The sequence below is a fragment of the Columba livia genome, chromosome 2 (assembly GCF_036013475.1).
Source record: "Columba livia isolate bColLiv1 breed racing homer chromosome 2, bColLiv1.pat.W.v2, whole genome shotgun sequence".
In the NCBI taxonomy this organism is placed as follows: Eukaryota; Metazoa; Chordata; class Aves; order Columbiformes; family Columbidae; genus Columba; species Columba livia.
Window position 1 is genome coordinate 37,468,704 of NC_088603.1, and position 14,868 is coordinate 37,483,571.

The window sequence follows — 14,868 nt, forward strand, 5'->3', positions numbered from 1 at the left end:
GAGTCGAAGCGTCAGACGCATCCAGAGTTTCTGGCTCAGAACGTGGCGTTGCTAAAATTTGGTTCACAGCTCTTTAAAATAACTGGGAGTCCTTCCAGCGACTTTTCAGTGGACTTTGGATCAGGTCCGAGAGTTCGAGGAATTTAAGACTAGGTCTAAATCCAGAAACCTTGTTTTTCCCAAGAATGTTAAACTTTTTATCTTCAGTTAGTTGCTGTATATAGGCCAAAAAAATGTTTTTTAGAAGCTAAAGGGTGTATAACAAAAATAGTGTTACTTTATATAATGAAAAGTAGATTGGCAAACCAGCAGTAAACTATTCTTTATCCATTTGAGCAGATTTTATAGAATGATGTGCAGTTCTATTTTTTCCACTATCAATACATGTTATTCTCCCAGAAATTCATCAATAACACCACCCTTTCAGTTTCCATGTTTCTGTTCTTCTGTGTAGTCATGTTCCAGTCACAGTTCTGAATCTGCAGAATATTGTCACGTAGATAGGTGCAGTATGGTCCTTATTAATAAAGCATATTTTTTTTAATGTAGTTTATTTAAAATTGAGACTATTTCTAATATCTTTTCCTTTCTTTCAAAATTTAGGTGGAGAACAGACCAAAGTATTATGGAAGAGAGTAAGTATTTTTCTCTTCTAAGTATTTTATGACTTTATCCAAAAGTTGTTGTTCTAGAACTGAATAAAATATTTTATTTTACCTTTTACTTCAACTAGGAGCTAAATATATTGAAAGCCTAATAATTAAGCTATGTTACAGTCCAGTACTGCTGCTCACAATCCATGGACTGTGATGCTCTGCAAACCTGCATGTCTATTTTGATTATCTTGGGACAGTTAGGGAAAAAATATTGTCTGGAGTAGTTCTTCCTTTTATTTTCATTGTCATTTTTAACCTCTCAGTTTTCCTGCAATGGCCTGGGGAGGAGAGAAGCAGCTTGCCTTTGCCACAGCCTTTTTGTGTATGTTCCTATACTTTCTCCAGCCTACATGGCTGTGGAACTATGCATGTATACTATTGCAGGTGTAAATGCTGTTCTCCCTGCTAAAGTTACAAGGACTGAAATACCAAAAGAACAGGTGTCATTTTGTTGGACCACTAGAGTATAATTCCTTTGTACTCAGCAGTCTTCCTGCCAGTAAATAGATTTAAAGGGCCTGGATTCTGCATTGGCATGGAGATTTGGGCAGATGAAGGGCAAAGCCCCTGCAGCAACCACCCAGATCTGGCATTTGGCCTTTGCTGAAGTAATCTGCTAAGGCCCCAGCCCTTGTCTCTAGTTGAATTACTTAGATCCCATTTTCTATTTTTTCTTCCATCCCAGACACATCATCTGTGTTTAATAATCCTCTTTTACTATCAAAAACCTCAAGAGCCAGTAGCTTTGCCACCAATTACTGAAGTTTCATTTTTAAAATACTGTCTTTGACAACAGGGGATACAGATCTCACCATTAGAGTACAACAGAGCTGAAGACAGTACCCACCTGAGTAACCCATCATGCTTCCTACAGCAGGACTTGTAAAACCATTACCACAATCTCTTATCCAGGAACCTGTCTGGCTGTTTGACATTGTCTGGGTTTGTGGAGCAGCAGGGCTGGCAGGGACTGCAAGAAATCAGCTGGGTGAGCCCGCCCAGGCAAGATCACGTTAGTTATTATCATTTGAAAAGATTTCAGGACCACTGGGGACAGTCCTATGAAAGCAATTCACTCAGTGCTCAGTAGTGCTTGGAAACAGAATCAAGGTTTTCTAGGGAAAGAAACAGACCAAAAAAAAATCATAATTATATTACTGTTTAAATATATGATGCGGCTGCATTTTAAATAGTGCACATAGTTCTGGTCTGTCTCTATCCCTTCCTCCTTCCTCCTTTTCAGAAAGGTTACGGAAGAAATGAAAGGTACAGCAAAGTGCAACAATGGAGGAGGAAAGGGATGCAGCTCCTACCACAGGAGGAAAATGATCAGGTCTTCCTCAGTGGGTGTCCAAATGAGGGACATGCACAGTGTCCCTCTCAAGTTCATTGCCACAGGGTGCTGCGGAGGCCAAAAGCATAAAGATATTAAAGGGTTTACAAGTGAAGTTCTCAGATTCATGAAGGTTAAGGTCACAGCTGATGGGACACTTCTGGCTAAACCAGTGATGGATAGACAGGGATGTGAAGTGAAAGAAATATGTCACTGCTTCCTGTTCTCTTTCCATAAGCATTTCTTGTTGGCTGGTGTCAGAGGCAGGCGTCTGAGTTCAGGGGAGCTTGTAGCATGTACAAGCTGGTTTTATCCCCTTACCACCCACAGTTAATGAAATTTCACAGGTGCCCCAAGTATCCTGTCCCAGTGATTTCTTAAATTGATCACCAGGAGAGTTTTCTTCCTAATATCTAACCTAAAGCCTATAATGAGCTTGTGGTGGCAAATAGCTTATGCTTATTATTTTTAACTAGAGTTATGAGCTGCCATGAGTTTACTGTAAAGACACGCTTAAATATGTCATCTAGGGGATGCTCGTGTTAATTTGGATGTGGGAGTAAATGAGTGTGTCCCTATCAGTACAGACAGCAAGTATGAATCAATTTGCATCATTTTGAATAGAAAGCCACTCAGGAAAGGTCACTTAAATCTAATATTTCCAACATGCATTAGTTGTGAAAAGACAGTGTAAAGAGAACAGAACAACAATTGCATTTATATCCAACATGTTTTTCTTCTCTTTCACTACCAAGCCAGAGGCAGTGTTAGAAATATGCCACTTCATATGTATTGTTAGAAAGGAGAAAATGCTGAAGGCTAATACATTTTAGTGCCTTTTATTTCAGACAGCAGCAAAAATAGAAACTTTCAAAACCTCTGATGAGACCCTTGGAGACTTACCAACTAGCAAATGTGTGTATGAGTTAAGACTCAAACTGCTGTAAAGACTGCATTTGTACTTATAGAAAGATCGCTGCTAAATGTTGATTATTGTAAGGTTAATTGTGCATCATAGGGCCTCTTTCTTTCTTAAAATATCACTGGCAAAAGAATCAAAAAAATATTGCTTTTTTTGAACACTGCATGAGGAACTCATTGAAGAAAACTGTTTTTCTCAAGGCTACTCTGTATTTTCTTCTACTTTAATATATACAGAATAGAAATCTGAATAATCATTGCCATTTTTTTGTCTCCATTTCCCTTACAAATTTGGGGAAGCAATGTTAATATAAAAATAAAGCAAACTGTTAATACAGATGACCTCTCATTTTAATTTTAAGTCATCTTCATTTAAAAAAATAATTCCTTTGTACCTAGTTTTCAATTCTGTCATAAGACCTCTAGAAGGGCAACAAAGAAGAGGGGCATAGACTCGTAGGAGAGAAAAGTTGTGAAAAGATGGGGCATTTACAGAACAAAATCTCTGGGTGAGGATGAAATGTCATACTGGCTTGTGCTGCCTGAAATTGCATATACAGTGTCATTTTGTTTTGCCTCTATGCTGGATTTGCCCATGCTGGATGACTGTGCTGCCACTTTTAGGTGCTTGGAAGCTTTCCTGATAGCTTAGACCAAGTGATTTGCAGTGCAGAAGTTTCCCAATGGTTTCTGGGGTGGGGGAGGAGGTGTTTCTGGTTGGATTGTTCTGTTAGTCGCTGAAATGTCTTCCCTTAGGTTTCATGGGATCATTTCTCGGGAGCAAGCAGATGAAATACTTGCTGGCGTAGAAGGAGCGTATATTCTTAGAGAAAGCCAGCGGCAACCCGGCTGCTACACTCTTGCTCTCAGGTAAATGCTGTTTTCATAGAGCCTTATAGTGCAAATGTAAATGCGTTTAATGGAGGGGGTTATATCAGTCCCTTTTGAGTGAATTCTATGTCTGCTGTTACTTAATTCACGTCATGGTGTCAGAGGGATTTTACACCCTCTTGTCAGCAGTTTGACCATCACAGTACTGCAGCAATTCAGTCACTCCTTGGCTAAGAAGTGCCTTAGCAGAAGCAGACTGCACCTGTTTTCAAAAATTTTGCTACCTAGAGCTGAGCGTTGTAAAGATTGAGCTTCTGCTTGAAAACTCTGTATAAGATGTGAGTACAGAACAGGAGAGTGTCCCAGCAGAGGACACAGCCATGTTGTCCTCTGAGCTGAGTGATGTGTTCAACACAAACATCAGCAAATGTCAGGGATAATAACCCTGGAAAACCATGAAGTCCAGTGGCTGACCAGCTGTCAAAAGCAGCATATCAGACGTCAGTTTTCTTCCCTAACTGGAATTCAAGCTTGCTGTAGAAATACAGTGTGAAGGATGCGATGTTGCTGCTGCATAAAGAAGTAAGAGTCTGCTATTCAGCCCAGTGAAAAAATTCAGTGGGAGCCCAAGCTACAACATCGCTGCCCCTCACAGGTGCCTTTCCTTGAAAATACGGCTGCTCCTGGGTTAGCTGTGCCATTCAAAACCTGCCCACACAGCAGTCTTAAAGCTGATCTGGGTTAGTGGCAAGGCAAGGTATTCGTTTGGGTTTTGACGAAACAAACTCCTTGGCAATATTTTACAATGTTTATAGCATTATTACTTCTGTGGGATGTAGACAAAATAAAAGTCTGAATTTCTACCATTCTGCTAGTAAGCTAGAAGGAAAAATCCTATAAGGAGTTATCCCAAGTGGCTGTGATAGTGTGCTGAAATCATCCTTAGAATTCAGATCAATGTGCAGATGGTAGAGCTGGAAAAGCTCGTGAGTCATGCCAGCTAAAAAGTGGTATAAATTAAAAGCAACTTTTGTCAGCTGAAAAAGAACAAGCATAATTTTTTTAGCGTTTTGAAGAGAGATTTCAAAATAAAGAATAAAAAGAACTACCAAAGGATGGGGATTATGGCAAAGTGCCTATTGTTTTGACATAACGGCATGATTTCTAAATCCGTCTGAATAATTATTTGCAGAATCATAAACTGAATTCAATTGTAAATTGGGAATTCATATGAAAAATGTGGGGAAGAAAATAAGAAGCTTAAAAAGTTTGGTTTGAATGCCCAACAAATTATGCAGACATGCAAATCTGATGCAATATAAGGACCATTTAACCCAATGTCGTATCTTTGAATCCTTTAATCAAGAATGAGATTCCAACCATGGTGTTACAAACTGAATGTGCTACTAAAGCACTTTGCTTTTTAAAAACTCTTTAAAAAACCTCATGGATTACACCTGCCATACATAGCTGTATAGGGCCAGAGTTATCCCACAGAACTCTGGGTGCTCAATTGGGCCCCTGAATTAGAAGCTGGGTCCCTCTGGCTTCCTGCCAGAGGGTGGTTCAGACCTTTAGGATTTGAATTACTTGCCAGAGATGCACATCTCTCTTCATTGACTGTAAATATGCTCATGGTGATTAAGCATCCAGTTTCTGCACCTCGGAAACATTTTGGGATGGAAAAGACCTTACCACAATTACACATTCTGGTATATGGTCTTGTCAATGCAAACGTGCCTTTCCATCACTGCCCTAGCCCCTTTAGGATTTAGATTTAAGCCGCTTACGTCTGGGTCACGTGGCTTGTTACAAAGAATTGGCCTCGGTTCTGTAGCCCATTCCACATGATAACGGACAGGTTTGGGTTTGAACTGGAGTTGGTGTCTCCACAGAGATCCAGTTGCACCCATGTGCATTTTCTATATGTAATCCAGATACATGGACTTGTCAGCAAAATTACCTCTTGAGTGTTTTGTCAGTATGATTTCTCTCTCTCACTCTTCCCTTTCTCTTTTTTCCCTCTCCTTTTTTTTTTCTTTCTGGTATTTGCAGATTTGGTAATCAGACCTTAAACTACAGGTTGTTCTATGATGGGAAGCACTTTGTTGGGGAGAAAAGATTTGAATCAATCCATGATCTAGTTACAGATGGCTTGATAACATTGTATATAGAAACAAAGGCTTCGGAGTATATTTCCAAAATGACAACAAACCCCATCTATGAACACATTGGATACGCTACTTTGCTTAGAGAAAAAGTGTCCCGGAGGCTGAGCAGAACTAAAAACGAATCAAGGAAAGCAAGTGTAACAAGTGAAGAAAATACCCCAGTTGAAAAGGTAAGTATTCAGTTTAAAATCTTGGGAAGTAATACTAGTCTTTCTATCAAATTTGAGAGAAAAAAGAGTTTTGTCTAAAAGCCTGTGTCTGTTTTCCTGTACTTCATTAAGTATTACTATCCCACTGAAAAGTTTATATCCTGTTAATGTGATCCTGGCTCCAAACTAATATTTGACTGGAGCTTATGATGAATGCTTTCTAATAAGTACTAAATGCAACTGTTTTCACTGTGTAAATATATATATATATATATATACACACACACACTGATTAACTTAGGAGCTGCATCTGTAATTGTTCACAAGTTATATTTCTTTGTCCACATATACTTAAGCATATTTTGCATAGGATTATGAAACATTTTCCCACAGACCCTTCACCACAGCTCAAGTTTGTTATCTTTCCATTCACAGTTCAAAGGTCCTCTTTTCTGCCAAGTCTTTGGTGGATGGGTCTCAAACTGGGATATTGTGTGTTTTCTTCCCTTTCTTCTCGTGATTCTGAAATTGGGATATTATGGGTTTGCCTCCCTTTCTTCTTGCTCTTCTCATTTGAAGTGGGCTTTCCTTGAACTCCTTCTCTGCACCTGTATCCCATAGCATTGTATGGACTAGGACTTATTTACATGATAATAAATTGAGAATTTTGTGCAGTTAGCAGCCATCTGAAGATGTAAAATTAGAAATCATTTTACATAGGAGGAACAGTCTTGTAAGCAGTGACATGTGGATAATGTTGTTTCCCAGGTGGCAAAGCTGTCAAAAACATCTTTTTTTTTAATCCAATGTTTATTCTGAATTGACTTACTGACATTTGTAAGCAGACTTCTGAAGTGTGACTGAGGCTTTTAGTGTTCAGTGTGCTGACTGACTAGATGGGAACTAGGGCCAGTTTGTATTTGGGACACAGAGAATGAATTTGCCATCATGTAGTAATATCAAGCATGAAAAATATCAGCTTTTTTATACATATCCTCATCGCTCTAGGATATTTCTAGCATAGTTTTTGTCTGTTGGGTTAACATATCTGCATTGGCTGATTGTATATTGGTTTGGATTTGTTAGTAGTAGCAATTGCTCAAATTACTGACCTGGCCTGTAAACCTATTCATCCTCTGGAACAAATTTATTCAATTTACAAGGACATTTTTTAGGGAAGGCATAATACCACAGGGAAGTGCTTTGGAGAGTGGCACAGCAACAAGTCCTTCATTCAAGTTTTGTTTCAAAATGTATCCACTGACGACAATAGTTTTTGTTTCAATGAGGTGGTATTGTCATATGCAAGAGGAGTGGATGCCATGGAGACTGGTTTTGTGCTCATTCAGTTATTTCCTGTGATTGGACCCTGGTTGGTTATGAGTGCTGTAACAGGCACAAGAAAGTTCATTTTTACTTGATTTGAGGCGCACTCAGGAATAAATATAGTGCAGTGTGATGGACTTCTTTGTGTAGGTTGGGAAAAGGTCCAAAGGATGCTCTGAACAAGTTTCTTTTATGTTGGGAAAATACTGGACCATCATTGGGATGACTGTGAATATTATTATATGACTAGTGTAATAAAGGAATCATGACGGTTGAAAATGATGCTGCATTCTCAAGGAAATCAAGAGAATATTTTTTTGTACAAGGAAAAACACGGTTTCGAAATGGTGTTCAGTTTTACTTACGGTTCTTGCAGTGAGAAGCAGTGGTCCTTTGTATCTCTCAAAGTTTTCTCAAAGACTCCAGGAAGGATTGTTCTAGTACTTCTAACAGATTGTGTTTTCTGTTGTGCTTGGGGTTGGATGTCATTTTCCAGGCTAGGCAGTTTTAAGTACTGTAAAAACTCTTTTAAACCAACATAATGCAAACTGTTGCTGAAGGGGCCCCTGCCCTGTCTCCTTCACCCTTTTGCTGACATACAGTTTTATGCAGCTATGAAGTAGGTAACACCAGAAAATGGCTCCAGATTAAAACTAACGCAGCCAGAAGAAAAAACATGTGAATTTTTCAGCCAGATCTGCTACCTGATCCACCTCATAGGGGTGGAAATGCAGCACGAAGGAAAGGGCAAGACTTTCTTCTGATGACAGCTCAAAAAATGAAGATGTTGGCTTAAAGTGAGTAGAGAGCTGCATCCTTAGTTCCAGGTAACTGTGCTAGAAAATGTTTGGACTTGACTTAACTTGCTGTCGATAGCAAAAATACACCTCTGGACCACATTAGTGATTGGATTAGGTCTTCTTTTGTATTGCAGCTGAATGAAATTAAAGTATTCAGAGCATTATTTACCTCAGAGGTAGTTCATGATATACATACCCTAAAAGGATTGGCGCTCATCTAGATTTCCATACATGCAGGCACTAGCAGCCTGCAAGACTGGACAGCGTGGCTGCGCTGTCATGTAAAAATAGCTGGCTTCAGCTAAGCCATTTCATTGTTGGCAGCCCTCTCTGCCTTCCTCCCACCAAGGGAAAGCAGCAGAAGGAGGAACAGCAGCTGTTTCTGACATATTTTTCTTGCCAGGAGGAGTAGGAGTAGTCACAGCTACAACAGGAGTGGGGCTGAATAGGCAAAGTGGTCTGCTTGCAGGCTGAAGACCTGCCATAGACATGATTAGGACTCCCAGTGGGCTTCTCTATGGGTACCAGCCTTATATGTTCCTGGGAGAAGCTCATGAGAGGTTTGGGTAGCAGACAAGGACTCAGGGGTCATCATTCCCATTTCTTCCTCACAGTAACCTCAAATAAAGAATGGACTGGGCTTTGGAATAAACCAATGAAAAACTGAGCATTTGTCAGTAACAGCATAGAGGGACAAAGGAGGATAAAGATAATTTAATGTTATTTTTTATATAAACTTTAGAAGGCCTCTAAATTGTAAAAGTAAAATGGGGAATTGGTAGTTCAGTGGGAGTTGTATCAGATGTTTTGCTTGAGGTTGTCATGTGTTGTACAGCATTTTAGACAAAGGCCATGGTTTGCCCACAAATCAAAACCTTTACCCCCTTCAATTACTACAATAAATTTCAGACCCCTAGAAAGAAGTGAATGAATATTAGTATGACATTTTTCTGTGAAGTAAATTCTTTGCTGCATGTGTGAAAAATCATAGAGTTTTTCGTAAGGTGTATTTTCTCTGGCCAATTGAACAAGTAAATTTATTTATTTTTTTTTATAACTGAGCTGGTTTATTTGAAAGTGCTGCCTGGTCTATTTTGAATGTTTCAGAAATGATGGAGTGGAGGGGAAAGCTGTATATGCAGGACAGAAACTTCCATTATTTCTCAAGAAGAACGTGAGAATTCAGCGCTCTAAGGTTAAGCATTCGTACTTCTCTTATAGATTAGGCATTTTACAAGTGAGATTTTGCTTTATACTGAAACCAATCCCAGAGTGTGAAAGTGCAGCTGAAGGCATTTGTCTCCTTAGTGGGTTTGTTAACACCATCCAGGGAATCGTCTCGTTCTGTCACCTCCCACACTGCCAGCGGAGATTATTCAATGTCTCAGTCACTCTGGCACTGCTGCTCCCCTGGGGTAGGTGGATGGAAGGGGCCACCAAGGCACAGGCTGGCGGGAGGAGCCAGCATTCGGACGAAATGTCTCGGTACTGCCTGGGGTACCTGTCTGTTCCCATAATGATAATTTCTTCGAGGTTGTAATTAGTGGAGTTATGCCCATCCCAGAAGGGAGGTGTGATGTATGGGTTGGATTAAGCTGTTGTTGTTCATGCCTTTTTATCCAACATTTTTTGTAACAGGCCTAAGGAAATGTACATGATTTAAGATACTTAATAGCAATATTTCATCTGAAAGTTATTTCTGTCTTACTTAGAAGAGGTCTAACAGATTTTTAATCTGAAAGGAGCCACAATGATTTTTTAGAAATGAAGTGTTGTGGGAGAACAGCATGCTGCAAATACTTTCTTAGCAGTGTAGGCAATTGTCATTTTAATAGGATCCAGCTTCAAAAAGGATTCTGGATAGAGAAATAGTTTTTTGTGCAAAGAACGTTTGAAGATTGTATGTTATCTGCTTGTGATTTAAGCTTGGGCAATTTAATGTTGTGATTTAAGCTTGGGCAAGTTGCGATCGCCAGGTTTGTATTTGCTCTGCTTATGGATGCTGTACTTGGGGCAAATGAACATATTCTTGAAGATGTAGGGCAGATAAGTACCTGGTACTGGTATGCACTGTAACTGATTACCAGTAGTTCATGTTACCGGTGAATGTGGGAGAAGTGTAACTTGCTGCAAGCAATTAATCTTCACACGTAGGAGTGAAAAAATTGCAGTAGTCTGTCAGTAAAATATGTAGTTCTGAAACACTTATCGCTATCACATATCACATTATCCTGCAACTGCTACCCATGCTGTGTCAGCAATCTTTGTGTCCCAGACAAAGAGAAAAAAATCTTCCTTTCTAATCCTAGCCCAGCAAGTGTAATTTGGGAAAATATAATCAAAGAATTGGAATGTTGAAAATAAATGCATGCTGGAGTTTCATGAGTGGTCTGATCAAGTAAAAGCTCTCACAGCTGCTGGTCAGAAACCATGCTGGTTCCTTGCTCTGGCACTTTCATTCCCACTCCTGTGACCTGCCCTGCGCAGCACTGCAGCCACCCTGTGCCTTGGGTGGACCTGGACACTGTGACACAGTGCCCAGTGTCAGGCACAGGCTATTCCCCAAGTGTTGTTTCTTTGTTATGCTGGTCTTACGCAGGAGCAGTTCCTCAGTTTGGGTTGCCTTCTAGCTCCTTCTTCACGTTAGCATGGGGGATGCGATGAGGGTGGCAGGCTGAAGTTAAAGAAAAGCTTTGGCAGCGGTTGAGCTTAAAGCATTTGCAAAAAGAATGATCTTAACCTATGTGACAGAGGACAAACTGTTGGTAAACGCGGTAAAGATTAAGGAAGGTTTTGTCAGTGCCAGGTCTCTGCCTGCTTGGATCCTGGCAAAGCTCCCATCAACTTCTCTCCAAATAGGATTTGGCTTAGTCAGTTCAAACATACCAGTTGCACATGAAATATGAGTTTGCTTGGAGCCTGGGCTGAAGGGCTTCTTCTGCTCTCTGGTTGCAAGTACGTGCCAGGAGCAGCAAAAGGCATTTAACAATGATAGTCTGTAAAGAGCAGTGTAGCAGTTTGAGCTAAACCAAGAGCAAGCTGTATGTGGAGTCTTCACTTAGCAGCAGGACAGTTCGGAAAACTCTCTATTGCTGCTTGACATGGTAACCTGTCTATCTGTTTTGCTGGAACTCATTACCAGGCATTTAAGTGCAAATGACAGAGCCCATAGTTAATACTGCAGCTAGAACTAAAAAGCTGTAAAGATAAGCATATTATAGAGTCTGAAAGGTTGTAGATTTCCTCGGCAGAAAATCCCACACAAATAATAGACAGATAAGAAAGCTATTCCTATTAAGGCAAAGGTGACAGAAAAGGGAAAATAACTTTGCTGGAAGTAGGAGCTGGTATTACTGTCCTCATTAGTCATGCTGCTCACACACAGTTTCCCACAGAACAAAATGCTTCCAGGAAAGGCTGTTTTCTAACATCCCTTAATTGTAGATGTAATCTAGTTATAGAACTAATTTTTTAAGGGCATTGCAGTTTTCCTTACATCAAAATGGCATGGGAGACAGCCAATTTTAAGAGAACCTCTTTTTTGGTACAATTTTTGCAAGTATTTACACTCCTGCATTGTTACTCACACCACGTTCCTTTCTGAAGGCCTTTTAGCCTCATCTTGCCACTCCATTTTTGTGTCTACATGGAATTTTCCACAGGTTCTGCTGTTAGCCAACGATAAAGAAATCTTTTCAGTCTTTCATTTATTCATTATTCTTCCCATTCTGCAGCTCCTCTACACCTCTAATGATCTTATTACAATTTGCTAGCTGGTGTTCAGCTCTCTTCTGGGATGTCTATCCAGATGTTGAGCATGTCCTTGCAGACGAGGGCTGCAGGGCACTGTGCTGTCCTAGCTGTGGATCACAGGGTTAAGAGGATAGTGAGCAGAAACATCTGTTCCTGCAGGCTCTGGGCTGGAACCGCACTCATAATTTGACACTGTGTCTCATACATCACCTTCAGCTCCCTAGTTTCTGCAACATGCTTGGTCAGAACAAATTAAAATGTGTTCTACTAGGACATCAACAACCCCACCTTTTATTGGGTTTCACATTTTCAGTCCCATATACACGTCCACAGAGTACACAAGGGTCTTCTCTCCAGCTGATCTTTCCTGGAAGATGCTCAGACACCACACTGATAAGCAGCAACATAAATCCTGCACATGAAGGTGGCCTTTATCTGCAGATTTCAGTAATACATGCAGTGATAAAAGGTGTGTGGCATTTTTGCTGCTAGAAGCAACAACCTTATAAATTGCTTTGGGAGTAATTAATTCCTTTCATCAGTCACTCCTGCTTGTCCTGCAAGAGTAGTAGTTTACACACAGGTTACCACATGTACCTACTTAATTGAAGCATGCCCTGACATGAGTACTTAACTACACTGTCTTCTTTAAATAACTGTTAACAATTTAGTACTGGTTTCATCCAGAATACTCTTTGGTATTATAACACAGTGAGAGGAGTTTATATGAATACAGTAGGTCTGCTAATATATGTATTTTAGTGAGCAGTTTTATATTTTGAGTGACAAATACCATCTTACTGAAAGTGTAGCTGCCTAATCATTTTCTTTTGCTTTTCAGTGTTGGCATTCTTTTGTATTTTCCAGCTCTGTCTCTTTACAGCTTCTTTTTTATTTAGAGCATCATAAATATGAAATAGGTAATATATAAGAAATAAAAATAAGAAAGCTTCTGAAGTAAAATAATTGAAAGAATCTTTTTTCAATTCCTTTCCTCTGGCTGTCTGTGATTATGCACAGAAAAAGGTGTGCTGTTTGTAGCTGTGGCATTCCTAACTAAAACCTAATGTTTTGCCTGATTAGGCAAGGATTTTTGAGAGGAATAATTTGGGCTCACTTTAACAGTAATGGTAGTGGAGGGAATCAGGAGAAAGAGAGGTCCTATTGCAAAGTATTTGCTTCAGTTGCTTCCCTGAGCTGTTAACATCTCTCCAGGTTCCTGGTTTATGTTATGCTATTACCATCAGCTTAGGATTCATGACTTTTGCCTGAAGCAGAATAAATGATATGATTATGCCTCAAGAGAGCTTGTAAGTTGGAGATAACATGGATTTACACATATGACATGATGGAACGGGTGTGATCTGGTCCAAATGCTGCTGAAATGAAGGGGAAGACCCGTGAAGTTTTCAAAGGGTCTTGGGGCAGTTCAGGGCACTGCTAAACATACGGAGCAAAGGTAAATATCAAGTTTATTACCACCAAGGTGTTTCCCAATCCAGTGTTTTAGAAGGGTAGTCACATGGAAGCAATGTGAAAACTTCATACATGAATACCACAACCATAGATTAAGATTTTCTCAAATGAGAATGTCAGATTAGTACTAAAAGTGATACACCAGAAGTACTTATGGTAACCATAAGGCAAACACCACTTGGCTCTTCAAGTACAGTACCGTATCTGCAGCTAGGATCAGCTGAATAGATAAATTATTTTTTCCTTTTGCGTATTTTCTTACCATGAGCATATTAATCACTCCAATAAAGCTAAATGTTTGTTGCATAAAAACCATGCTTAGTTTGATGTATTAAAAATAAAAGCCTTATGTGAGGAGGTTTTTTTTGTCTTGGCTTTTATACTCTTTACATAGTTTGATGGTATTAAATTAGTATAAACAAACTTCCATAAGGATTAGGATGGAGCCTTCAGCATAAACATTTCATTTGTCTAGTCCCTGGAAAGTGGAAAATCTATACTTGGTTATCTCACATGAATCTTGAGACTCTGTGTGGGAATAGGCACTAAACTTTTACAAGCGCCTCTAAACTGCTGTGTTTTCATCTTGAAAGACAACTGTTCAACTTCTGAAGAATAAGAGAGAGATTGATTTCTGTTTGTGGTGGATTTGGAATTAGTGTCAAAAGGAAAGTGTTTGAACAGTTACTAATATTTATCCTTTATGTTTTGTTTCAAAAATTTGTAACTTTAGTGATGTGCTTGTTTAGGCCATACATTTGCTAGGCTAATTACATGGAAAAAAAACAACCTGTCCTCTGTGTTCATGCAAGACATGACAAGAGATGATAGGCCTGAAACACAGTGATGAACATTGCAGGTTAGCTCTTAAGGGAGAAAGAAAAAAAGGAAGAACAGTGAAACACTGGGATGGAGCGCCTGAGGGGATCACAAAATCTCCCTCATCATAGAAATACGTTAGAAAACATCTGGGAGGAATGGCACAGGTAGCACTGATACCTGAGGCAAGCAGGAGGAAAATCTCCTTAAGTATCTTCTAGTCTGATTTCTCCATGGTTTTCTGTGCCTGAAAAACTATTATTTAGGCTCTAATGCATCCTGTCTACTTGAAGACATCTAACCAGCGTAGCTAAGGAGCAGTTACTTGATTCCTCACCATGGGAGGAGAGTATGTTCCAACCTAGAGAAGACACAGCTTTAGTAAGACCTAATAGCAGCCTCCCGGTACTTAAAGAGGGCCTGCAGAAAAGATGAGGAGTGTTCAAGGCCAGGTTCAATGGGGCTTTGAGCAACATGGTCTAGTGGAAGGTGTCCCTGTCCATGGCAGGAGCATTGGATTTAAGGTCTTTTCCAACTCAAACCATTCTATGATTCAATTCTGAATCATCACTAATGAGAAATTAACTGCAGCTTTATAGCTGCAAGTGTCAAAGGCTTCCATGAAATGCTTAA

At 39.7% G+C, this 14,868-nt stretch overlaps 1 protein-coding gene across 2 annotated transcripts in view; it reads left to right on the forward strand.

Moving 5' to 3' along the window:
* The window catches only part of CHN2 (chimerin 2), a 167,957-nt gene that overhangs the window by 93,448 nt on the left and 59,641 nt on the right, over nucleotides 1–14,868 (forward strand). For both annotated transcript variants that reach the window (XM_065051418.1, XM_065051419.1), the window contains exons 4-6: nucleotides 604–635; nucleotides 3,667–3,780; nucleotides 5,797–6,082. In XM_065051418.1, coding sequence (XP_064907490.1) covers nucleotides 604–635; nucleotides 3,667–3,780; nucleotides 5,797–6,082 — 432 coding nt within the window. The remainder of the gene's footprint in view (nucleotides 1–603; nucleotides 636–3,666; nucleotides 3,781–5,796; nucleotides 6,083–14,868) is intronic.